Genomic DNA, 26,830 nt, shown 5'->3' on the forward strand with positions numbered 1-26,830 from the left:
CAATGCCCTGTGAGCACACTGTAGCCTTTCCCTTTCATAGAGGCATGCGTCAAATGTATTTAATTCTTCTCTGCCTCTCATTTTCAGTAGCCATGTAGCAACTTCATACCAGAGTTCTTCCCTTCTCTGCCCCTTAGAGCTGAAACCGGTCATGGATACAATTACACAGAGTGCTTTATCTTACCTGTTTCATTTTCTTGGTGGAACCAGGCTGTTAATGTTACCAGTATGGCACTTCCACTCACATTTTCTTTGCATCTAACAAGTCCAGGAACTAACAGCATTTGGATCCAGGTTCCAATTGACAGTTTTGCATTCCCTGACTTTGGAGTTTCTTCACTGCAGATTCGTTTCCCAGGACAGTGCAGTGATGCTGGGTGCAAATCCCCAACAGCCACCAGTCCTTTGCTCCCTCTCTACCTCTGTTCATAAATGGGTATTTGTAGCAAATGGATCACGATGCCATGCAAACTGAGGCAGAGAGGGACCATTTTGCTAAGGACAAGAGTCCCTGGAGATGTTCAAGGCTTGAGCTTACAAGAAGCCCTGCCAGATTTTCCTGGATTGTTTATTTGCTTAAAAGTATGGGCTCACTGTGACACATCCTCAACGTGCTCAATACAAATCACAGGATTTCTGCCATCTTGTGTGCAGTCCTCTGCAAGTTGCCAAGCACATCCTGAAATCACTCAGGCCTGGACTCAAGGATGTGACAGGCAGGATCAGGTGAGACTCCTCTCTACTCAGGCATGATCTAAGGATGTTTCTCCACTTCTTTGCATCCACAAGAGATTCTAAGCTCTGTAGAAACCTTCAGAAGTTTGTACCCATGTGAGTAGTATGGTTATGCTTGCATCAAGAGAGATGTTTCATCTCTGGAGAGGGTTTGATTTTACAAACAGCTACAGCCCTTGAGATCCTGGCAAAATAAATAAATAAATTTGGACACGCTGTTTTTAAACTTTCAGCAGAGGACACTGTGTTGTAGGGGCTGATTTTGATGCCTTCCAGTCTGAGTTTGTCTAAAGCTTCCAGAGGTTATCTCCAGTTTACAGGAACTGTTGAATGACCTGAAGCACTGATGGAGCACCTGGGGAAAGGAGCTGGTCAGCCCTGGGAGAATAGATGAAGGCAATTCAGCTGTGTGATGGGAAGGGATGGAGCCTGGCTGCACCTCTCTTAGGCCTCATTGAAGGGCTGGCTGCCACCAGGGAAGGATCTCTGGTTGGAGATCCCTCCTTGCTGGAGATTTCCCCTGGAATCTTCTGAGCAATCTTCTTCCCTTCCTTTATAGCACCTCTCTTTTGTGCCAGTCCTTTTGTTATCGCACCTTTGTTGCAATGCCTTTATAGTCCATATTTCTCTCCGACTGCTTTCAGACAGTGGGCATGCCCTTATGAACCATCTCAGTTTCTGCTAGTGCCATTGAGGCTGTCTCTGAGGGATCTGATGGGAGGAAGCGTTCAACCAGATTCGGGAGAGCAGTGAAGCTGTGTGCAGAGTCTGGCTGCATCCTTTTTCCACCCTAGGAGCTGCCTGGTCCAGATCCTCAGGCTCCAAGCCAAATGTTCTCACTGGAGATGCCCCAAGGCTGATGTCAGGGGCCTGGTGAGGCACTTCTCCCATTGCTGCTCCATGTGTCTGAGCCCAGCTCCTAACAACCCTCGCTCACAGGACCTTCATTCCTACGAACTGCCAGAGGTGCAGGTGATCAGCAAGCTGTGATGTGATTAGTGGGATAAGAGCAGATTAGCCAGATCAGGGAAAGGAGATCCCTGCCTCTGGGAAGGAGGAGGCACAGAGGAGGGGGCTGTTGGGGTGACGAAGGTCCTCGCGGTGCTTCGTTGGGCGCCGTGTGGAGAATGGGGCACCTGGAGACAAGGGGCTGCCTGCTCCAGCACCGTGGGGAACGAGATCCTGGGCAGCCTGATCTGGTGCGGCACCAGGGGGGCTGTAAGGCCCCTTCCAACACAAACTGCGCTGCGATTCTGCGCTTCTGTGACTCTAAGAAGTGCTGGGGGGGGGGGAGGCGCGCGGGGCCGCAAAATGGCGGCGGGAGTAAAATGGCGGGGGGCTGCGGGACGCCGCGCCCCGAGAGGCCGACGGGCTGCGCGCCTTTCCCGCCCCGCCGCCAGGGGGCGCTCTCGCCGCGCGCCGCCTCACGTGCCCGCCTCCTCTCCGTGCCCCCCCCCCCCTCACGGTGACCGCATGACGCACCGCGGCGCCGCCCCGCGCCGGTGCCGGGAGAGCGCAGCGCAGCGTCTCGGGGCGGCGGGGCCGCGCCGCGGGTTCTATGGGGAAAGCGGCCGCGCTGTGCAGCGGCAGCACCCGCGGGCTGGTCTCACTGCTGAGCGCCGTCCCTTGCTTGGCTTGCCACGAGCTGCCGGGCTCCGGTCGCCGCGCCATGAGCGCCGAGACGGCGGCGGCGGGGAGCCGGGGCGGCGGCGGCGGAGCGGCGGCGGGGGGAGCGGCGGCGGCGCCGGGCTCCGACACCTACAAGGGCTGGCTCTTCAAGTGGACCAACTACCTGAAGGGCTACCAGCGCCGCTGGTTCGTGCTCAGCAACGGGCTGCTCAGCTACTACAGGTACCGTGCCCGTTCCTCGCGGTGCGATGCGCTGGGCTCTGCTCGGTGCCGTCTGTTGGTGTCGGTGTTCCGTGGAGGTTTGTGGCTTTGAGTCGCTCCAGGTGTTGTCTGGAGGTCCATTGAGCTGAATGGAGCTGTTTCTTTTCCCATCCCGAATTCAACCCCGCTCTGCCTTGCTCACCCCGCGCTGCATGCGGGTCACAGCTCGGATGGAAGCAGCCCGGCTGCTGGCAGAAACTCGACACGAGTCCTGCGCTCAGCCCTGGGCTGTCAGGGCCATAAGCGTAACGTGGCGTGTCTGCCCGCCTGAGGCTTAACCCCAAACTCAGAGCTGCTCCCTATGCGCAGCCCCGCAATGACCCTGCAGCCTGCGCTGTGTTTGCACGCTCGGCGTTCAGACGCGGCCGGGCAGAGCTGTGCCTTCGGGGCAGTTGCCGAAGCTCTGTGCTCCTCTTGTAACCGCGTCAGAATATTGTCTTTGTATCGCTGCCAGGTCCGTCACGAGCAAACAAGTGGCTTTCTCCAGCGATTGCTCGAGATCTGTGCAGCGAGGGTTATTTTAAGGCAGTTTTGCATGTTTTAGGCTGAAACGACAGGAAGCTCTCAGGGAAGTGAGTTGGCAGTGCTGTGCAGGGGGGCTCGCAGCCCTGCGGCCACCGATGCTTTGTGGTGCGGTGCTGGGAGGGCTGCCTCTGCCGCCGGGAGCTTCTCAACCTTTCCCCCCCTCATTGAGCCCAGGGAGAGCTGAGTTAACGCGGCTGTGGGTCAGGAGTGTGAGAGCAGAGCACAGGGTGAAGTTTCTCTTAAATAAGTGGAAGGGAGGTCTGTGATGCTTTTCGAAACCAGCTCTGTTAGAGGGCAGCCACGCCGACCTGCTGGTGTCAGCTTGGCTTGCTTGTGGCAGGGTGCTGCTGTGACAGAATCCTGGGGAAATGGGCATTTCTTTTTCATTAAGAACTGTTTTTAGCTGCCTGATAGCAGCAAGGAAGAGCCAGGTATCAGCAGCGTGTTTCATCCCTCATTTATGTCAGGAAATTGCTTGGTTGTTTGCTTGACTGACAAAGAGTCTGAGTTTGGATCTGAGTTCTGGGGAAGCCCTGTGCTGCTGTGAGCCACGTCTCCTGTTGCCTGCTGGGTCTTTGTGCTCATCCCTGCTCTGTGGGTGCATGCTAGAATTTTCTGTTTGTGCCACCAAAGGCTGCACAGGTTAAATCGTGTCCTTGCAGGTACCACGCCGTGCTGTCCTCTCTGTGGCTTTTGGCACCTGTGCCATTTGAATTTTGGAAGACTGTTCTCCTGATGCACTGCCGTGATGATTTAGGTGTTGGGTTTTCAGGACTATCTTGAGGAAGGTGGTAAAACTTCCTTTTGCTTGTCAGCTCCATCAAAACACTGTTCCCTGTTGCCTAAGTGGCTTCCTTGAGTGTATTGATTTAGCTGCAGACTGAAGCTTTTCTTATTTCAATTTCCTGCTTTTCTTTGCTTAGCTTAGCAAGGAGATGGGGAGCTGGATAGCAAAACTGTTGACCTGGAAGGGGTCCCTGGTCTTTGGAGTGACCTCCTCCCATCCAGATGCTGTGTGCAGGGTACAAGGCTCAGGCTGCTCCTGTTTGGGCTCTGCTCTCTCTATGGGGTGGCTGAGGTTGGACTCTGATAAAGGCAGCTGTGTTTCACAGGACTGTGCTTGAATAGTTAAAATACAGCTGAGAAAGGGTGGGACTAGTCCTCTGGGCACAGCAGGGGGCACGCTGCATCAACTTCATGCACATCAGCCTTCTTCCTGGGACTTAATTACAGGACAGCACCTGGAACATCGCTGATCCTATTCAGCCAGGAGACTCATCTGCAGGAAAACCACGACTTTCTCATTGCTTCTGAATGACTGGCATTTGGAAGGTTGAGTAGCTCCTTGACTGCTTCTACATTCTAATTGCCATTGACTGTCTCTTTTAGGTTGTGGGGTGTTCTGGCTAATGTGGAAATCCACAGCCCAGAGGTGATGTTGGCGTTGGGAAGCAGTGTTCAAGCATGGCACAGCTACTTGTCTCATTAATGAGCAAAACTCTCTTTCCAAACAGTACTGGCAGGCTGCCACTTGCAGATTTATCGTTATCTCTAATTAGTGTGTATAGATGAGAACTTAATCACCTTGTACAGGTTTTCAAGGAGAGTATCTTTAGGTAAGTATTAATTCATCAAAGGTTAGCACTGGCTCTTGTGACCGAGGTTCTGGGTGTGGGCTGTCTTCTCCATAAGCTTGCTCTTATTTCAGCTAGCTCAAGTTTCGTGCCGTCTCCTCTACAGGTTTGGTGCCTTAAAGCAGTGCCAAATGGAGGTGGGGGGGGAAAATATTTCGTGCTGTGTCTAATTTGCTCATAGTTATGGTGGGAAAGGCTCCTGGCCAGCTCGTGGCCTCAGCTCCCCTTTCAGTGCTGGGCAGTGCTCCTGCAGGAACGAGCTGGTGCCTGGAGCAGATTAGCTGTCCTGCCTGCCCTGCCCTGCCGTGGCAGCTTGCTTCCCTGGAAAAGCTGCTTCCCAGAACAGGCTTCTTCGCATAGCTCTGTTTATCCAGCAGTTAACTCTTGCTTAGCATTTTAAGATCTTAAGTACAACCCAGAAGGTTCTTTTCTGGCTCCAGCTGAGAGCTGGGGCAGTGAGCTCACTGAGGATCACAGAACTGGGGGCTTGCAGAAGATGCCTCTGATCCCAACCCCCTGCACGATGCAGGGCCCACCCTGTGAGGACAGCCAGGACCTCTTGCTGCTGAGCTTTGAGTTATTCCCAAGGACTGCACAGCCTCTGCAGGCCCCTCTGCCAGTGTAGGACCACCCTCTGTTGAAATGTCTTCCTTATACTTAATCTTCACGTAATAAAGTGAAGGGAGAGGTACTTCCCTACAGTGGTTTTATAACACCTCATCTCTGCAAGCACAGAAGTAGCTGAATGTCCTTGACCATTTTTCATCCTCCAGGTGATGGAAACGTGCAGGTTTTCAAGACAGCCCTGTGGCTGTGTGGTAACTGAGCTACTTGTATTTAACCAGCATTTTTGTGATGCTTGTTCCCAGTCATCTTGTTTTCACAGGATGCTTACTTTATCCATATGGTGCTCTGCTGTTAATCACTGTTCATTTTCCTGTTTTTGAGGAATCCCATCTTGGGTGCTTTGTAACCAGAGACAAGATGCAAGTCAAAGCAGTGCTCAAGCTGTCAGTTTGCAGACCAGGTTCCTCTGTTCCCAGATTATTGCTGCGTGCAGGGAGTCCCTCAGCTCTTAAATCTGGTGAAATGGCCCATGTGCTTTATTGGATGAAGTTGCAGCAGAAGTGCTTTACTGCAGTAAGCTCTGTGCTTTGAGGTGGGCAGAGGAGCAGTGCACTCTGTTTTTGAGGGGTGTAGGTGCAACCTGCATTGCTGTCTCGAGGTAGACTTCAGACAGCATCACTCATGCTGCAGTTTTAGTTCCCGGAGATGATTGTGAGTATGGATAATACTTATGGGCTCACCTGCATGGGTACCTATGGGAGAATAGTTACTGTCTGACCACTTCTGGTGTCAGATGCTCCAGCTTTTATCGTGGTGTTTGTCCTCAGCTGTCCTCCATGGAGGCAGTGGCAGCTTGCTCAGGGCTCCCTGGTTTGAATTGCTTTCCATCCAGTGCACTGTAACTCACCACAGGACCACTCTGCCCTTCTCTGTGGGCTATTTCCATGCTGCAGCAGGTCAGACTGCTGAACCTTTCCATATCATATCCTGCTTGCATATTCATTACACTGTAGCTAGGTAACTTTGGTAATTGTAGGTGACTTGAGTGCACGGTGACATCGGAGCCCTCTGCTCCTTGCAGGGCCCTCAGACGCAGAGCTGGAGTCGCTCTGAAACATGAGTTGTTGTGCCCTGGTGTCTTGAAAGTCCCTGCATTGGTGTGCGCTCGAAGATGGGGCTGGTGGAGGTGTTAGATTCCCCATCAAGTCTTCGTTATGCCGTTCAATTATTTTAATCGTTCCTCCATCAGCTTGGCAGGGCCCTTGATACACTTTATACCAACCTTTGTTTGGTTTTGATGGAGAAGCTTGTTTAATAATTAATGGCTTCATTTCTCTTTGTCTGACGACTGCAGCCGGGGCTGGCTGTGCTGCTCCTGGGTCAGCCACTGCTGACTCACACAGCTGCGTGTGCTGAGCCTCCGGGCCCTGCAAACATCAACTTCAGAATTAAGAAGAAAAAAAAAAAAAAGCCAATTTGAAGAGCATGGTACGGCGGGGCTGTTGGCACAGCTCGGCTGGCAGCAGGAAGCAGAGCACGTCCCCTTGGCTCCTCGCTCCTGGTCACGCAGCGTTGCGTCGTGCTGCTCAGCATTTACATGTGCTGCGAGGAAATTCTGCAGTGTAAGTGTGCAGTCTGGCTTACGTGTGCATGTCAGGAGTGAGCTGTCAGGCTCGGTGCAGCAGCTGTGTGCACCCAGCAGCCCTTCACGTTCCTTTGGGCCACGCTGTGTTTCTGTCAACCTTCCTGAGCTTTTTCTTTTTTTTTTGCCTTTCCTTTTAAATCTTGCTCTTCAAGATAGGATATTCCTGCTCTGAAATCACGACTGAATAGATGTGTGTCCCCACTGTGACTGTGGAGGAGGGCCTTCGTTTCCTAAAAATAGTCTTAATTCTCCATGTCTTTCTAGATAAAGAGCACTGTGCAGGCATGCACAGCGGGTTGGAGTGGTTTCTGCACTGCATGGGAAGATAAATATGGTGCTGTAGGAGTCGGTGCCTTGCTTTTCCTTCTTTAACGTGAAGCAGCGATGCCTAAAATCTGTTATTAGCAGCTAAAGGTTTCTGCTCAGCACTTTATAAGGAGCAGAGCAGAAAATGATGTCCTTTACACCTACTGCTGTATGCAGAAGACCTCCTTCCTTTGGGTTGGGGGTTGGTGTGGATGCCTCAGCAGCGTGGCTGCGTTGTTAATGAAGGGAGAAGGGCCCTTTTCCTCAGCACAGCCACATGGTGCTGTGTGCTGGCAGTGGGCAGCCAGGTGCCAGGACACAGCAGGGCTGCTCGTAGCCAATGCCTGCCCTGTGTGTGTGCACAACCTCTCTTTTTTTCAGGTCTCCTGTGATTGTGGAGGGTGATGGCCCTTGTTGGAGGCATGGAAAGCACGCAGGTCATGGCTCAGAGCAGCTCGCAGGGCTCCTGCTGGCAGGACAGAGTGCCTCTTGTCTCGGGGTGAATCATGGACAAGAGTGGAGCATGTGCTTCAACGAGCATCTTTCTGCCTTGCAATGTGCAGCAGGTGAGCGGTGCCACCTGAGCCTGCAGCTCGTTAGGAGTTAAACCAAAGGTGAACTCCTTCATTGAATCCTTTTTGGAGGCCCTCCTGACCCTATCGTGGTCAGGTGTAGGGCCCGCATGCCTCAGAAGCCCCATCCTTTGTTATTAGGATGGATACCGTCAAGCATTGCTGTTTCCACGTGCGTAGGTGTGTGCACACACATCCTTACTCTGACTGATGCTGTGAGCTCTGCATTTGCCATTTATTGTTCCCGTGTTACCACTTAGGTGTTACTCAGCAGATCTTGTGGAGCAGAAAGTGCTACAGGTTTATTATGTGTGGTCAGGTGAAACTAATACACTGCTTCATCCAAGCAGTTTTTCCTTTCCCTGCTGCTTATGTATCTGCGTTGCTGCGAGACTGCTGCAGGCTCCCATCTCAGCCTCTCCTGGGATGTAATTTCTGAAAGCAGCAGGAGGTAAGGCAGTTCTCAAACCAAAAGCCATTTTGCCTGAAGTCGTCTTTCATTTTTATGCTGCTGGTAGGTTGCTACATCTTTCATGGAAATGGTACAGAAGGTGACAGAATCGTCTTAGTCTTGTGTAATTTAAATTGAATGTGCACTGCACGCTCTCAGCTCCTATTGTTGGTTTGTATCTTTCCTTTCTTTGTCTTGAGACAATGCGTGGGCCTCCTGTTGAAGCTGTTTGCTGTTCACAGCAGCTGTATCACTAAGGATCGATTGGGAGTGCTGTGTGGCTGGATATGTGTTAAGTGCTTGGTCATGTAACGTGATTTTTTTTTATAGGTACCAGGTTACACAATACTAGTCCCAGTATTTGCTTTGGAGTGTCTTTATCAGTGGTGCAATCACAGCAAGTCTGTGGCTGGTACAAACAGGGCAGAGGGGCTGCTGTGCTAGAAAGTGCACCATCAGGTGGGAAATCCAGGAGGTGGGTTTTCATTGGAGATAGGGGCCAAGCACTGGGGCCCTGCAGTGCATTCCTGGTGCTGCTCAAACTCTGGCTCCATAGGGTGCTGAGCAGCCCAGTCTGGTTGCTCCTGCACAGAGCAGGTTGCACTTGAGGGCATCCCAAGGTGCCACCTAATCACTGTTAACATACGGTTCTATCCTTGTGTTGTTCCTGCTCTGCTCTCTCTGTGGGTGAGGCTCAAATTGTGACACAGATGTGGGATAGGAGTGCCCATAGAGGTGTACCTTGTAATGGCTGGGCCTTGCTGCTGTGCATTTGGTTGGGAAATAAGCAGGGTCCGCTGTAAGTCTGAAAAGCTGCTTTGGTGGTGGTGGGGGTTCAGTGTGGTTCAAGCAATGTAACTGCACTGTGTGCTCTGTGCCTGCTCTGAAGTGGATCTTTTAATAGTGCTGAGAGTTTAGTTTTGTAGAAACAAGCAGTGCTCATCAAACTGCTCCAGCCCAAGCTTAGCAGCAGTGGTTCCTGCAGTGTTTGCAGCTCTTCTGCTTTTTTTTTTTTCCTTCCATTTGGTAGTTTTTTTTCCTAAAGTTAAAAGTCAGACCAGAAGAAGGGCTCCTGTCTGATAGTTGGGTGTTAACAAGCCAATACAAATGCATGCATTTAGGATGTGATTAAACTGCCTTGCTGGTGTATTGTGGTTTCATTAAAGGGTGTTTAAATACAGAATTCTGCTGGAATGGATGGGGATCGTAGACCTGGCTGGGCTCACATCCCTTAGGAGCACGGTTTACTTCAGGAGCTGAAGGATAGGAACTCTGCCATGTCCCAGCAGCTACACAGACACGAGCACACAGGTGAGAACATCTGCAGCCCTGGGATGCCTTTACAGTGCAGTGTTGAATACCTTGGGCTTTTCCAGTTTGTGAGCATCACAGGTTAATACATGACCTGCCATCCCTTGCGAAGCGCTGCTGTGATGTCACTCGCTCAAAATGTGACATGGGAGCAAGGCTTTTGCTTTTCATTTCCCAATGCACAACAGCTGTAAGCAGGCATATCAACGTGCGGGCTGTGTCTGCTGATGGGAACAGGAGGAAAGTCTTCTGTATGATCTGGTTGTATGAGTTCAGCTCCGAACACTGCAGGATGGTGGTGGCACATCTGCAGCGAAGCTGGGAGTGCAAAGCTGTGGGCTCTCCTTGCTGCTGCTGCATGAGCTGCTGTCAGCTGCAATGTCCCCTGTGTTGTGCAAGTAAATTCTGTTGTTATCAGGTGTGTTTCTAGTTTACGGTTGGGGTTTATTTATGGAGCTGCTGGTTAATCTGCACTGATTTCATGTGCACCTCACCGAGTGCTGTCACACCCCGTGTAGGTGTTACGGTGAGCCTACACCCTGCCAGCAGGAACAGCCTTCAAGTGCACTTCATGCCCATGAAAAACACTGAGAGAGGGTTTATTGGTCAGGCTTTATGCTGCTGCAGCTGGCTGTGATGGATGGCGGCTGCTCAGCAAGGCTTTAATGGAAGAAGGATGGGAAGCACAGCACCCCAGTGCTGAGAGCCACCCTGTCTTCCAAAGCTGTCTTTTGCCTCAAATGGTTTTTGCTTTAGTTTCTAAAGGGAGAAAACATGGTAGGGGTTTGTTGGCTTTGTAAGAGAGCAAAGAGAACAGGGCTGTGGTAATGTGTGATGTATTAAGGGAGAGTTTATAGCCAGAGGAGTGAAAGCCTGGGAGAGATGCTTAAAATCGCCGTCTGGTTTCAGTGTGCTCGTGTGATTGAGATGAGCGAGGGCACGTCGTGCTGCTCAGTGCTAAGTGCACCTTTTGTATCTTCAGTAAAACCTCAAGAGGAATGTTTCTGCTGTGCCAGATCTCTATAAAAAGAATCTGCTCCTGCGTGCAAGCGTTGCAGTCCTGACAGCTTGGTTTTCTCCTCTTGATCTTCAGGTAATCTAACTTCCTTTCTTGGGGAGGAAAAAAAAAAAAAAAAGTATTTTGCTGCTTTTTCACTGATGTGCACTTTCTCTGTGTTGTTCTGGGGCTGTGGGAAGGTTTCCTACAGCAGCCCTCCTTCTGCTGCACATGACAGCCTTCCTTTTGCCCTTGAGATCCATCTCTCCCAGCAGTACGAAACCTCCTCCTTGTCACTGTGACTCCAGCTGTTCTTCCACCTGCTGTCCTCCACACCAACACATGCAATGGGGGAATACTCCAACCTCCTGCAGGAACTGGAGGTTTTGTGGGATGCTTTTCCAAGCACAAAAGACCCGTGGTGCTAGGTAGGCTTTTTTTTTTTTTGCTGGAATTGGAGTGTGTGATTTCCTTCCAGTGCTGAGCTCTGCTTGCCAACATTTGTTTTCAGAGGTGTGACTGTAATCTCATAACATGTTGGAGAAGCTTCCATTGATGTGCTGGTGTCAGACAGTGCACATAGCAAATAGCTTTCTACTTTTTCCTGTTTTCACTTGTTTTTTTTTCTGCACTGACAAATTGAGCGGGTCACTGCCCCTGTGTATGGTAGTGCATTGCTTGCTTTGGCCAGTTGAACTCTCCTAATTAGGAAGAACAAATATCCACTCACAGAGCTCATCCCCTAGGAGCGGGTCAGACTTAAAATCGTGGAATTGTTAAGGTTGGAAAAGACTTTTAAGATGCTCGAGTCCAACCCCACGTCCACTGACCACGTCCCTCAGTGCCACATCCTCACTGTTCTTGAGCACCTCCTAGGACAGTGATGCTGTCCTCCAGGTGAGTGCCCAGATGAGAGCAGGCAGTAGATCTCAGGCTGTGCTGAAGCAGCTATAAGAACTGCATGTAAGGCCCCGTAAGCATCTTATTGCTCCAAGGGGTTTCTTGCAAAACAGTATGCTGGGGTAACACTGATTGTCTGGTTTGAGCAATTGGGAAATTCACTCTAACTCACCCTTTTCTAGGTGAGAGCAGCTCCTTGTGAAGGCGGTTGGCTTTGCTTTTTCCCCTTGGGAACTTTTCTGTTCCTGCTAACCATGATCAATATTCAAAGGATTTCTGCAGCAAATACACTGCCCATCAGCACTGATGCCAATGCAGAGTGTGGCATGACTCAGATTCCCAAGATGAATTTCTGAAGGCGTGTGTGACCTGTGTGTGCTCTGTGAGGCTGTGTATTCCTGCATGGAGACAGAGGGGGAGTGTGGGTCTCACTCAGTGCTCCTTATTTTGGTGCTCTGTCACTGATCAGTTAATGCCTTGCTCTAACCATTGGGCCTTTTCCCCCTGTGTTTCATCCTTGCCTGACCCTGAGCAGAGACTCCTGATGGAAGCTGATGACAGGTGGGACTTGAGGAAGTAAATCTCAAGACATCGATAATGAAAGACATGTTTGGGGTGTTTGGTACTGCAGGGAAAGCCCTTGAGATCAGCTGGGCAAGGTCACCTGGGCATCTGCAAGATCTGCCAGATCTCTTGGATCTGCTAGGCTGAATCATGGGCCAGTAAGCAGTTAACTCCTGATTTCTATTTTAAAAAAGCTCTTGGCATCTCCAGCGGCTGAAAAGCCAGCTGCCAATTTTTTTTTTTTATTTTTTGGGCAGTGTCATAAGGAATGGGAAAGATCTCACATTGCGTTATACTGCCCCAGGCACTCACATTGCAGCCATGGGTTAAGTTCTTGCATTTTCTTTCTGTTTCATCAGTTCTATGGGGAAAGAAATGCTGTTCACTGAATTGCTAACCTCTGTGCTTCCCAGGAACCTGTCCCAAAGGATGCAGGGGTGAGCCTGTAAATCTGACCATCTGCAGGGATTATAGTGGAGATCATGGACATAACTTATCTTGGTTTTTGAGCTCATGCATTCTTCTTCTGCTCAGGCAATAGCTTTGTGCCAGCTGCCCAAAGAGCTGGATGTGAGCTGAGCCCAGCAGCTGTGTGGTTTGGTTCTAAATGCAGTGATCTAGCTTTGCCTTTTACCCAAACGATGTGGGTTCTACACCCAGTTCACCTTTCCTAATCAAGTATGTATCTAGAAGTAGTAGCTCATCCAGACAGGAATTCCTTGCTATGGTTTTAGTGCTGTTTCAAAGCTGGCAAAAAGAAAAGTACTGACTTTAAAGTGATCTTCAGTGTTGGAAGTTGTGGGCTGTAATTCATTCACAGCATCTCCAAAGGGAAATTGGTACTGAAAGCATTGACATCAACTGCATCTTGCATAAGGGCAGCAGCTCGCAGCAGGAGAAACATTCTTGGGATGAAGCTCTTCTGTCCACATTGGGTCTGAGCAAGAATGGATGAGACTTGTGCTCAAACGTGCCCCCAAACCTTTGTAATCTGAAAAGCCAGGGGCATCCTTAGCAGTCTGAATATCGTTATGGATGCACATCAGTGGGATAAGAACACAATGTCTGCCTTCTATTGGCTGTGCTGTGCCCTGTGCACTCTTATGCTCTCAGACGTGGTGGTGAGAAAATGCAAACAGGAGATGACTGTGGCTTTATCCTGATCATTTAACACCATTTCCAAGGGCCAAAAGGCCAGTGCAAACTTAAAGGCTGCGGCAGTAACAAGCACAATTACTGCCTGAGGCTCACGTCTGCTGGGTTGCATTTATGTCAGCGTTCTTGTGCAATAAGAGCATTTGTCAAATTAACCTTGTGTATGGTAATTTGTTCATTCTTGCTTAAAACAGAGCCACCAGACATGTAATTCACGCGTCTCGCCGTTTGTAAGCCAACTCCTGCCCACGTGATGGGGTCTGGACCAGACCTTCCATCAGTGTTTAACTGAGACAGCATACTTAGTGGCAGTGCTACCCACAAATCTTGATTTGCTGTGTTTTCTTTGTGTGTGTGGGGGATCTGCAGCCTTTTTGCTTAGGAAAAAATGGTCAACTGAGGTGATTTGGCATTTTGAAAAATGGTGATGGGGTTTGTATCAGTGCCCTCTGAAAGCTGAGCCCTTGTGGGCTGCATCACCTGCCCTGCAGGGCTGCACAGTGTGGGCTGTGGTTTGCCACTTCTGTTTAGGCATTGCAGTTACTGGAACTCATTTCTAACACAGAGTTTGGGACGTACAGGTAAGATCCTGCTAACTGGGAAGAACCTGGTGTGAAGGAGAGCAGCCATACTGTGCACCTATTTGTGGCCAGAGTGTTGTTGGAGCCCTTTCTTGGATGGAGAAGGATCTAAAACACTATGAATTAAAACCTTGCTATGCACACTGCCTCAGACCCATAACATTTAAGGGCCCTGTGAACTTCTCAGATTCAGTCATAGCAGCACAGAGCACCTTCCCCATGCAGAGCAAGGGGATGGCACCCTGCGAGCCCATGGTGACAGTGATACACTTATCACTTATCACCTGTGGCCACTGCTGGTGTCACCAGTGGTTAAATGGAGATAGCAGGCTTGGAGGGAGGAGCTGGAGCTCAGTGGTAACCCAAATGCCACTTGGCTGCTCCTTTTGTTTTCTGAGCAAAGAAAACTGAGTTTTTTTTTCCCTGTTGGCCACTGCTGAGGCTTCCTTGGCAGAATGTCTGCACTGTGCCTACCAGAGAGTGATGTGTGTTACAGATGGCAACCCTGAAGTGTGCATGTGGGAATAGATTGCTTCCACAGTGTCTTTCTGTGTGGGGTGGGAGCCCTGGGGAAGCAGAACATCCCTCTTATGGAGTTGGGGGAAGGAGCTTTGTGCTGGAAAGAGCTGGGAGTTGTTTGCATTTATTTGTCATGGAATCACTGTATGCTTGGGTTGGAAGGGACTGTACAGCCCCTCAGCCTGTGCTGTGAGGCTGGTTGCCCCCCCTCCAGCCTGGCCCTAAGTGCTGCAGGGAATGGGGCAGTCTGGGTCTTCAGAGACACGTCAGCTTAGCAGCTCTCAAGTTCCCTTGCTCTCCCCATCCATTAGATCTGCATCCATTCCAAGGTTTGTGGCTGGCGTTGGAGAGGCCGTGGGCTGGGCAGTGCTGACATAGGCAGAATGCACTGCTGAGGTTCTGCCTGCAGCCTCTGTGCAGCATCTGTGATGGATGCGGTGCCTCGTCCTCTGTGCTGAGGCTGTGGCTGAGGATGTCACCGTGACAAATCACCTCCCCACGTTCCCCATGTGTCTTTTCTCCTCTTGGGAAGAAGGTGCTGTGAGGAGAGACAACTCCTGTTTGTAAATGATACGATGCAGACAGGTGTTGTTTCCTTGCAAAGCATTTCTCTGCACAGCGGTGGGTGCTGCAAATAAACTTGAGCATCCAAATCCTGGAGCTGTCCCTGCACCCCTCTGTTTGGAGGAGAGCTTTCAGGCTGTGCAGATCCAACCTCAACACTGCTGGCTGCAGCCTGCTGCTGTGACACAACAGTGCTCTGGGACAACAGCCTGGTTTTGTTGGTTGTTTTCCCCTGCAACCTGATTGTCATTAATCTGTCCCCATCCCCACTGTGGCCACTTGCGGATTAATCAGCCCGTAAATCAAAGCAAACGGAGTCTTTTTGCAGGAATCTCGGTCCAACCCTTGCCATATGCTTGTTTGGGTTTTGTTTGCAAATGTGGTAGGTTTGGTGAAAAGAAAAAGAGGAAGAAGGAAAAAAAAATAAATCTCAGCTGTTTGTCATGCGGAGCTTGTGGTTCGTGTGAGATGTGCTGAGCAAGCTTGTGCTGTGCTGGGTGTGTGTACTGCCTGCCCTGGGAGCTGGGGAAGCTCACAGGCTTTCTCTTGGGCCCTTTGCTCTGGAATTGATGTAAAAAATCCTTCTTCCTTGAGCTGAGGGAGGCTGAGAATGCCAAGGAGTTTGGTGTTTGTGCTGGCATCTCTAACATCAGCCATGTGAATGGGAGGTCATGCTGGTGTGTTCTGGGCTTCCTGCTGCCATGCAGCATCCCTGGGACATAGGTGTGGGATTTCTGCTATTCTTTCATTTCTCTTGCTTCAAAAAAAAAAATAAAAAATCATTGGGCTAAAAATATTCTCCAGGTTAATAATGGAAGCAGTATCTTCTGCATGTGGCTTTTTAGTCAGGCAATTAAACGCCGAGGCATCTTCTGAAGCAAGTTTCAGTCTGAACCTTTGCTCTCCCCATGGGTTTGTTACCCTCCCTCCATCCCCAGGCAGGACTTTGAGAATGGGTGACAGTTATCTGTGCTCAGATTCATGAATGATTGCCTGAATGCTTTTTGAAAGCTCTTTGGTTTGATTCTTTTCCTGCTCTTGAGTCACAAGGAGCCACCAGCAGCAGTCCTGCACCCTGCTTGGCTGTGCACCCCTGGCTCCAGCGATGACTTGGCCTCTGCTTCTCCCAGATACAGAGATGCACACTTCTCCTTTGGGACTTTCACACCCGGATTTCCTTCCTTCTCTCAGGGGAAATGCACCAAAAGTGCCAGCAGAAGGCTTGGCCGAGGCTCAGCTTGGTAAGCCCTGATCTGATCCGTGGCTGCTAACAGAACCATGCTCAGTGACATGCTCTTCAATTCCTTCTACTTGGGAAGTTCTTTCCAAGTATGTGCCATGTCACATGGCTCCCTATGGAAGAGTTGCATTGCTTTCATTTTCTGCTTTCAAAAGCTGATGGGTGTGGGCAATATTCCGGAGCTGCTAATCTCAGTGTGACCTCAGCCATCTGCCAAAAGCTCTCCTGCAGGCTGAGGGAGGGAGTCCTGCAGCAGCCATGCTGTGCTAACTGCATTTCTTCTGCAGCATTCTGTCCCAATGGGAGAAATAGTTGAGCCCAGCACATCTGCACGCTGAAAAAAAACAGAGGCTGTGTGGGTTAAATACTGAGGAACCAAGAGGTAGGCTCCAGTTCATCGATGGGTGATGCTGATCTGTGACAGTCTGTTCTCTGCCTCGGAATCACCTGAATGCTGTGAGAGTGATGGAAAGGGGATGCAGCGTTTGGGATGTGGGGCTGTTGGTTGTTCAGGCTTACAGCAGGTAAATGGTTTTGATCTCATAGAGGTGATATCTCTCGGAGGACAGGGTGAGCATATTGCAGAGGTCATTGCCATGGGTGTACCTTAACTTGTGTTTGGGTCTGTCTGTGGTGATGCTTAGTGATAGAGTGGTGCCAGGAACACAGGAGCAGGCAGTAGTGACCCTTTCAGCATAGGGAAAAAGTCTCAGCTCAGTGTTTGTGTAGTGTCTTGCTGTGGATAACCCAGTTTAAAGAACTAACTCGCCAGCGTGAAGCTGAATGTAACATAATGAGGTCCCTACGTGTGCTGTACCCACTGAGCTCAGCTGCACCAAAATACATTTGCAGCCACAGCAGTTCAGAAGCTCACCCTGAGCCTGTGCTCACTGGGATGGTGTGTGTGCTGCTGGGGGAAAGGAGAAACCGAGCTGCAAGGGGTGAGGTGGTGCTCAGCTCTGCTCAGGGGAGGGAACCAGCAAGGCAATGTCTCATACATACTGCTGCAGGAGCCCCTTCCAGTTGGGATGTTCCCTGATATTCTCTCTGTAGCTTCTTGGGATGCACATGCAGTGTAGGCACTCCTTCCTAAACTAGGGTGGCTTGCACGGTTTCAAGAGGCTGAATTTTCAGAGGGCAGCAGCGATGGCCCCAGCACAGAGCAGCTTAGCCCCAAGCATCCATCATCCTTGCTTGCTGTAAGCAAGGAGTACCTGGGGGCAGAGCGTGACCCGGTGCTTGCACTGCTTGCTGCCTCCTATTAACACCCTGCAGAGCTGCACTGTTGAAGTCACGGAGCACAGCAGCATCTTGCCAGCATTAAAGCAGAACCTTTGGCTGCCACGTATAAAGCTGTGATGTCACCAAACCGAAGCTGCAGAGCTACTAGGTGGAAAAACTTAATCCTTTTTTTTTTTTTTCCTTTGGCCTTTACTCTGTTGCTAAATCTGAGCTCTTATTATGCAGCAGTGAAATTCAGTCATTGCAAAGTGAGAGCATCTTTCTCTTGTGTAACTCTGGAGCACTGGATGTGGCTCAGGTGTTCCTCCAGAACGAGCAAGGAGGCCTTTACATCACAATTTGCTCTTTTCTGTTTTACCTCATCTGCCAGGTTGTGAGATGAGAGATGCTAAGAATGAGACTGCAGGTGTTTTACATGGGAGATCTCTCTGCGTAGCCAAAAGTGCAGAGTTGTCTCGTTAAGCTCTGTGTATTTAGATCTGTGGTATTAAAGTAACCTTAACAGCTTCTCTTGTTGTCTGCCATATGCCTTGCACGCCGTGCACAGCTATGATTTTACATCCCTGAATTCAATAAGAGCTTTGTTCTGAGCAGCAGAAGATCCCAGCAGCATCCACCTCTGCTTGTGCTGAACCCCAGTTTGGCCCCTTGCAGCCTGCCCACGTGTTTTCCCATATGTGCAGCTTTCGGATTATTGCAGAAAGTGAAGAATCACAAAATCTGCCCCGGATCACGTTATGCAATAGTTGAGCTGCTGGCGGTGAATAAGCAGATCCAGCTGAACACGAGTGCTTCTGAAGGGCACCTCGTATTTTCTGCATGCGGACAGAGGAAATGGCTTGTTGGCTGGGAGCTGGGTCAGGTGCCTGCCTCGTGTGTGGGTGCTGAGTGATAGCAATTGATTTCCCGTGCAGATTGGTGCTGAGAGGTGAGATAGCTTGAAGAACAGAATCCTGTACCCAATTGCTTTTCTTGGGTGGGAGGGCAGGGCTGAGTTATGGGACTTAATTTAGTGAAGTCACCTTGGAGACCTTTGTTTTCTGTGTAAGAGAAAATCATTTTAGCTGTTTTTTCGAAGTGAAAAGTAATCCCTCCTGGGAGAATGCCAGTACATGCTGCATCACGAGGTGAATGACTCCGGCAATGAATTTCAGTGCTTGGCTTTGTTTTGAGCCAGAGCACCCCTCCTGCAGACAAACGTTGCCACACTGCATCTCTGGGTTTGAACTTCACACTGAGGAGGTGCCAGGGGGCTTTCCTTCCTGCAAGGCTTCTGTCTGCACGTGGAGCCTGCAAAGCAGTGCCAGGGCTGAGTAGGTGAGGAAAGCCCTGGGGATGCTGTTGCTTGTGATGCAGGGTGGCTCTTACTGATCCTGTCTGTGTACCAGGTTGGGATGCAGCTCCACGCACCCCTGCCTTGGTGATGTGTTGTTATGACAGCCATGCTGAAGTTTGCAGAGAAGGAAGCAGTTGGAAAACTACTTAGAACCATCTGGGAAGAGGTGAGATGCTCCTGGCCCTGGTAGGGATGCCTTGTGCCCATCCTGCTGTTGGTATGAGCAGGATTGTGTGCCTCTGGGAGCATTTCTGCTGCACAGCAGTTGATGGTTTATTCTGCTCCCAGCTTCAGAGATGTGACTGAAGTGGTTGAGATGTTGTGGCCAGCAGTCACTTCACCTCATCTATGGTGGAGCCAGTGGTGACCCGGGGATGAGAGGGGCTGGGCAGGAGAACGATGGCTGCTGATGCGGGTGGAGGGAGCTTGTGAGTGTGGGAGAGAGGAATAAATGGAAATTTTGACAGTGTGAAGCTGGATGGAGACAGCATTCTGCACATGGAGGGTCAGTGATAGAAGAGATGTGGCATTGCCCTGTAGGGAGCAGCAAAGCCATCTGCACAGCTGGGTGCCTGAAATCAGGTGAGGATGATCCATCCCTTCTAGGAAGGTTGTGCCTGGTTCTTTTCAAGCGTTCAAGCTTGAGGAGCACTGCCCTTGCCTTGCATTGTGCTTTGCCATCTCTCACAATGGTTTTCCTTCATCAACAGCTGTGTGATGCTCTTTAGTACCTCCTGGTAAGTGAAACCCCTGAGTATTTCTGCCATGCCACTGTCTTCAGGAGTTGAAGCTGCCAGAACTGGGGCTTTCCTGAGGAAGGATGGTGCCACTGGCCTGGGGGGAAATAAAGGAGCCATTCCTGTTGAAAGAAATTCCTATCAATTCCTGTTATTCCTCCTGCAATTCAGTGAGCAACCACCTAGTAAGTGTTCTGCTGAAATGTTAGAGGAATCCATCTAATTATTGTGAGACATCTCAATTCCAACAGGTGTCTGTCTGGGGAAGAGGACTCTGGGAATGATTCAGATGAGAGCCACCTGGAACTACACGAGCCTTTTGTCCTGCTGTTCTGTACCCATCTTTCAATCAGAAAACACTCTGATTTGCTCCTGTGGACGGGGCTTGGCTCAGCCCTATGGGCTGAGGGATGGGGTTGTGGTGTCTGCAGCCCCATCTGAGAGCAGGCAGCCCTGGGCAGGAGCTGGCAGCAGCTCTCCCTGCCCTATGCTGGGATTGGCATTGCTGGCACTGCAGGCTGGTGCAGAGATGATGGGACTCCTGGGCTGAGTGCTTGCAGGGCTATTTTCGGAAGCTGTAAATGCTGCAGTGGGTGTGGAATTGGTTTTTGGGTCTACTTAAGCATTTATCTTCGTGCCCAAGAGCCTTTGACACATCCAGTCTTTGCACGTCCAGTCAGCAGGGATGTTGTCAAGGAGTTCTTCCAGTCTGTATGCATACCTGGGATTGTCCTGACCCTCCTTACACTTGGCCTTGTTGAACCTCATTCAGGTTCTCGTGGGCCCACATCTCAGCCCCATCCCATCCATCCTGGAGGTGCTGCTGCAGGCAGGCATGGGCTGTGCCTGCTGTGGGGGGGGTGAATGAGAAGCCTGATCCCTGAGTAAGGATCTGGAGGAAGGTTTGTCCTAACCACGAGTTCTGCCACTTGTGTGCGATGGTAACAGCATACCTGCTTCTCCTTGCTTTGCTGGGCTGAGGTAAATGAGCGTTGATTGTTGGTGAGTTCAGCCCCAGGAAAGCCTCCTGCTGTTTGTGCTCAGCTGAGTGAGCCCACTGAAGTATGCAGCAGTCCTTCCAGCTGTAAAGGTGTTCTAAAAGCTGTGGAAGAATTGTGCTGTGCTCATTTGCTTTACAAATGAATATCTTTGCATGCAAGATCTTATCTAACTTGCACATAGGAGAATGACTGAAGGGAAAAGATGGAGAGAGGCAGAGCTGTTGCAGGTGGAGTGGTATGGGGAGGGAGAAGAGCTGCAATGCCAGTGAGAAATACCAGTGGTACGTGGCTGGGGGCACACGGGAGCATGTTGGCCACCCCAGGTGGGTGCAGATGGTTTTAGTATCACTGAATCATAAAATCATTAAGGTTGGAAAAGACCTTGGTCTTAAGATCAAGCACAACCCCAGCTCACCCCCACGGTACCACTGACCACATCCCTCAGTGCCACATCTCCATGTTCCTTGAACGCCTCCAGGGCCAGTGACCCCACCACCTCTCTGGGCATCCTGTGCCAACGCATCACCACTTCTAGAGAAGGAATTTTTCCTGATATCTAACCTGATCCTCCCTGACACAACTTGAGGCTGTTACCTTTCATCCCTTACCTTTCCCTGTGCTCTGTTCCCTTGCAGGACGCAGGCGGAGATGGCCCACACGTGCCGTGGGACCATCAACCTGTCGACAGCTCACATCGACACCGAGGACTCGTGCAACATTGTGCTGTCCAACGGGGGCAGGACTTACCACCTGAAGGCCAGCTCAGAAGTGGAGAGGCAGCGCTGGGTCACGGCACTGGAGCTGGCCAAGGCAAAAGCCATCCGCATGAGGAACAACCAGTCAGGTAGGGCATAGCTCAGCATGCAGGCATGCAGCTGGATCCTTTAGAAAACCTCCCTGTAAAGCAGCTGCTCTGTGCTCGCCATATCGTGCAGAAACCCTAGCAGATACTATTTCTTCTATAATTTAAAGTTGTTGACTATACCCATTGAAGCACAAAGGGTTTTAAGCAGTGTTGCATGCAGCACACATCTTTCGATCTGGTTATGCAGCCTTACACCAATCTTTAAAGCCCTGGTAGTGGCTGGACATTGTAGAGAGCCAGTAAAAATGAATTTATGATGCTTCTTCTGGAAGGAAGGATGCATGTGCCTTACTCCTGGGGCCCTGGCTGGGCAGCATGAATGAGGGACATTGCAGGAGGCACCAAGCCCTGCAGCAGGCAGCAGCCCTGGAGGCACTGGTTCATAGTGAAATCCTAGAGCAGTGCCTCTCCTGTTCACCCCTAGTTTAGGGTATTGCTGTAGATGAATGATACGCAGATGTAATTGTCTGTGCACACTGTCTTTCTCCCCTCTGCACAGACTAAGCTGTGCTTTGGTATTTATTAGTGTGTATTTGGGACAACTGTGTTATGTAAAGCTGTCAAACCACCATGCATGCTCCCCCTCGTAGTGTCGTTTTTACTGCTCTGTTGTGTAATGGATCTGATAAGCACTTAACAAACAATATTTCAGGAATATTTGAACGTTCATAGCTCTTCTGGGATTCACTTTTGGTTTTCTTCCACAAACAAACGTGCCTTCAAATCACAGAAGGCAAAAGCTATGAGTGTATTAAAAAGGCAATCAGCCATCCCTGCTGCCCTAAAATAAAACCTCTCTGCTCTCATCTTGAATGCAGGAGAGATGTAGTAAGTACCTGCTGTTGTTCCATTGTGCTTATAATGGAAACATAGCTTCGTCAAACTTCTGAGGAAGGAGGAGTGTGAAGGTGAGACAGTGAGCTAGTGTGGTAAGGTCTGTTTTGAGACATCTGTAACTGCTGCTCTGTGTGTCGGTAAGGTGGCCATCAGGCTTTCAGAATGGCTGCCAAGGAAGGGTCAGTGCACCAAGAAAAACCTCTGCTACCTGGTGGAAGCACTGCACCAAAACCACAGCACGGGGTGTGCTTGATGAGACGTGCAGCTCTTCTGAGCCGAGGCTGCATGCACAGGGTAGGCACTTCCTAATGCTGCTGGCTTATGAAAACACACAGTCAAGAGAAGATTGGTTTGCCTGCATTTCTGGAAGGCAGCGCATTCCTGTTTCCATCCCTGGATTGATGGGATGGCTGTTTTGGATGCTGGCTGCAGAGCACAGTGCAGGCAGCGTGTTTTATAGAGAACAGTAGAATGAAGAGCATAAACAACTCAGCTTGCAGGAGAATGCCCCCAGCCCTGGGCTCGTGAGGCCTGACTTTTGCATAATTAGCTGTCCCACAAGGTCATATAGAAGTTGATTAGTGCGTGAGCCGTTTCCTCGTTTCCCATAATTATTTAAGTACTCCATGTTCTGCGGCACCAGTATCTAAGACTTAATTACATAAAGTATTTTGAACCCTCTGTCCTGTGGTTTTGCAGCTCTGGACTGTATGTAAACGTTGGTGGGAGTATGGCTGGTGGAGGAGATGTGGGCATCTCTGGGGTCTGGCTATGGCTGCATTGAGCTCGCTGGGTGTGCAGGTTGCTCGTGGGGCTGAGATGGGTCTGAATCAGGATCTTGCACCTGGGGGAGGTTGGCACGTGCTTTGGTGTTCATCTCATCTCTGGCTGTTGGGTGCTGGTTGTGCAATGCAAGAGCTACAGTCTGAAGCTTTCGGAGGATGTCAGTGCTGTTGCCTGTGGAGTTGCATGCAGTTATTTTGGTTTGGCTTTCCACAAAAGTAACAAACTCAGAGCCTTGCTGTCTTGAGGCTCTGGATGTACTGACTTTCTGACTTCAGCTGACTCAGGCCATGGTCTCAAGGGAAGAGCAGCACAGAAGCAGTGCTGACTTCAGGTGGTGGTGCTCGCTGTCTCACCGTGGTGCTGACCCAGCTCATGCTGGGCTCTTCTATCAGCCCAGCCAGCAGCAGAACTGCTGTAAGTGACAAAGATCTGCTCCGTCTGGCTTGTCTAGATGAGAGATAGCAGCCTCAAGTTGTGCTGAGGAGGTTTAGGTTAGATATTAGGGAAAATCTCCAAAAGGGTGGCACAGTGGTATTGGCACAGGCTGCCCATGGAAGGCTGTCCCTGAAGGTGTTCATGGAACATAAAGATGTGTCACTGAGGTATGTGGACAGTGGGGGTGGTGGGGGTGGGTTGGGGATGGACTTCATCATCTTGACAGCCCAGGTCCCCATCAGCCTGGCCCTGGAAGGCAAATGCTCAGCGTGGGCATTTGTAGTGGTTCCTGAGAACTTCTCCTCAAAGGGTCAGAGCAGGGCTGGTGGGCTCACTGCTGGCATGCTGAGATCCTGCCAAGTCCTTTCCTTGCATTCAAAAAGGAGCAATGTAGTAGTGTGATGTTAATTAATTAAAAAGAAAAAAAAAGAACTTGACCTCTTTTTGTGAAATGCTTTAAAGATGAGCCACACTTGAGTTGCTTCTGGAAATAAAACCTGAGCGTGAGCTGGGATCCTGCACTCCCTCTTTCCTGAAGGAATGGGAGCTGTGGGTTTTGTGCCATGCCTGGGGAGCTCCAGGGCTCATGGCTGCGTGCTGCTGCTGGGGCAGGGCTGCAGTTTGAGCTGCTCAGTGGGGCTGCTGTGGGCACAGGGGGCTGGGCAGACACCAGCTGCTGGGGGTGGCTCTGGGGCAGATGAAAGCTGTCTGTTCCCCCAGTGGTTTTCTTGAACTAAACACATGCAAAAGCAGTTTTAATGGGACCGTAGCTAGCTGGAGCTGTGCGTTGAGAAGAGATGCCATTTTCACAGAACCGTTTGTTGTTTCTATTTTTAAGGAATAGAGAACCCTATATCCAAAGTGAGCGTTGGATAGGAGACGTTGCTGCTTCCTCTGCTGCATAATTGAGGGGGATTTGATTTCCTCTGTATCCAGTGCAGGGCTGAGACTATTTTGGTAATGAGGCACGAGCTGGGACATGAGCAGCGCTCACAGATGTGACACAGGAGCTTGCTGCCCTTGTCTCTCTGCTGCAGGTAGTGCTGGGTGCTGGGGGGCAGGAAGCCAGCACAGAGCTGAGCTGCTGCCATGCATTTCTTCTCCATGGCAGCGTCCCACTTAATGCCATTAACATGAATGCATAATGTAATGTTAGGGAAGAAGGGGCTGGCTTGGGTGAGCCCCTCTGTTCATCCAATTTGGAATTTGTATTTCTAGTGTTATCTGTAGAACGTGTTGGTGAGGATGAGCCAGCAGGGCATGCTTGTAACTCACACACCACTGCATCCTGGGCAGCATCAACTGAGAAGTGGCAGCGGGACCAGGGGGGATATTGTCCCCTCTGCTCTGCCCTCGAGAGGCCCCACCATTCTGTGTGACACCTAAGGGGCACCTGGCTCATCCTCCCCATGGGAACAGCCAACACAGTGCTGCATGAAAGCCTGCTCATCGGCCCTGAAAATCACAGCTTTCTGTAATCACCCTCTGTCTGCATTAATGTAAGCCCCTGGATAATTCCAGCACTCTGTTTCCCATATTGCATCACCCTTTGGATTTCTGCCCGCTTGCACCCAGGCTCTCAGCAGCCTGAAGCTTTTGGGGACACTCTGCTGCCCACACTCCTTTAAGTTCCCTTCCAAGCTAAGCAGTTCTGTGATTCTGCTGGCTTAACCAGCTGTTTTCTTAGCAAACAGGGCATGATGGAAGCAGCCTTGCAGAGGCTCGTCTGCAGGTGGGTGGAGGCTTGGGAGCTCAGAGCAGTGCAGAACTGCTGTCCCACCCCTGGGCTTCCAGTGGGCAGTTCTGCTGCTTTGATGTGCTGCAGCCTGCTCATCCGCAGTGCCTTTGGGGTGCTGAGCAGTTCCTCTAATTGCAGAATTGATAACTTCAGTTTTGTTATTGGATATGTTTTAGCTGTTTTGTTGTTTTTCTGCCCCTTCCCCCTTTTCTAACCAAGGAGTTTGTTTGCAGCAAACGTTTTGTCTTGAGAATGTGAAGCTGCAACACATCTGCAGCCTCCCTGGCTGGCTGTGAATTGCCCCTTTGTGGGGGCCCTCCCTCGCCCCCCAGCAGCCAACACCCGCACTGCTGCTCTGACTGCAGCCATTGGGACAATCACACTCCTTGTTGGCCTCATTCTCCCAGCTCACTGTTTGACTGCTGGCTCCCATCGGCTCTCTGCACCAAACCTCTCTCTTTTCCCACCCTCCTTGCGGGGTTTTTCTGTCCTGTTCCTCTGCCTGGTGCTGCTTTGGGATTTGTTCCTCTTTTTGGGGAGCTCTGCTCTCAGCTTTCCTACTCTTTGTCATCCCTCATTGGTTTGAGCTTGGGAGTATTTCTTTTTCCAAGTGGGCAAGCAGGATTTTTGTAAGGACCTCACAGTGGTGCTTGGCCCCCAGCTTTCCCCTGTGTGTTCTTCAGGCTGTGGGATGGCCCTGCAGTCTCTGTGTCTCCCTGGCAGTGCCCATAAAGGACTGATCCCGCTGGTGGTGCTGTTCTGCTGCTGGAAGTCATCATGTGTGAGTTGCAATGTCACTATCCGAGCTGTGGGACTCAGTTTTGAGCTTCCTTCTGCACATTTATCCCCTGTGAGATAAGGCTCTGTTATAATCATGGAACCATTAAGGTTGGCAAAGACCACTAAGGTCATACCACCAGTACTCCCATTGACCATGACCCTCAGTGCCACATCTCCATGTTCATTGAACGCTTCCAGGGACACTGACCCCACCACCTCCCTTGGCAGCTTTGCCAGTGTGTTACTTCTCTTTCTGAGAAGAGATGTTTCCTAATATTAAACCTGAAATAATAACTCTTGTTATCAGTGCCTGGTTGGGTGTGGGTTGCACTCGAAGGATGCTGGCATTGCAGCACGAAGCTTCCTGCTGGCCATGGCTCTTAGTGGTGCCAGGTTGCTGCTGGGGCTGTCTGCAGCAGCTCTGTGTGCTTCTCCTGTCCTCTGTGCTCTTTGGGTTTGTGTCCTCTTTGCTCCCTGACTGTTTGCCTTCACTTCTCAAACATGACCTTTGGGGAGAGAGTGGGAAAAGCCCTCTATGGAATCAGTTGTTAAGGTGGCTGTGCAGCCAGAACTGCTCAGCCTGCAGCGCTTCCCTGCTTGGGCAGTGGTTTCTGCTCACACTGGAGCTGCCTGATGCAGAGTTCTAAGCAGCAGAGAGCAGCAGTCTGCAACATCAGGAAGCTGGAGGAATCGTTTAGGATTTTTGTGTATTTCACAACCCAGGAAATCCCCCTTTTGGGGTAACTTGTGTTGAACTTGTTTTCTTATGCTCTGTTTGCATGTCAGGAGAATTACCCGAGCAATACGCTTACCTCCTTGATTTGGTGTTGATCCTTCCCCTTGTTTTGCCCATGCATCTATTATGTCATAATGTATTATTCTGTATATATATAATCTGTGAGAATCCCCTGTCCCAA

At 50.4% G+C, this 26,830-nt stretch overlaps 1 protein-coding gene across 1 annotated transcript in view; it reads left to right on the forward strand.

Moving 5' to 3' along the window:
* Positions 1 to 2,231: 2,231 nt before the first annotated feature.
* OSBP2 (oxysterol binding protein 2) overlaps positions 2,232 to 26,830 on the forward strand; it is a 60,016-nt gene continuing 35,417 nt past the window's right edge. Inside the window, exons 1-2 of the mRNA XM_031592158.2 lie at positions 2,232 to 2,586; positions 21,108 to 21,316. Coding sequence (XP_031448018.1) covers positions 2,294 to 2,586; positions 21,108 to 21,316 — 502 coding nt within the window. The 5' untranslated portion in view covers positions 2,232 to 2,293. The remainder of the gene's footprint in view (positions 2,587 to 21,107; positions 21,317 to 26,830) is intronic.

The sequence above is a fragment of the Phasianus colchicus genome, chromosome 18 (assembly GCF_987193195.1).
Source record: "Phasianus colchicus chromosome 18, bPhaCol1.hap1.1, whole genome shotgun sequence".
NCBI lineage: Eukaryota > Metazoa > Chordata > Aves > Galliformes > Phasianidae > Phasianus > Phasianus colchicus.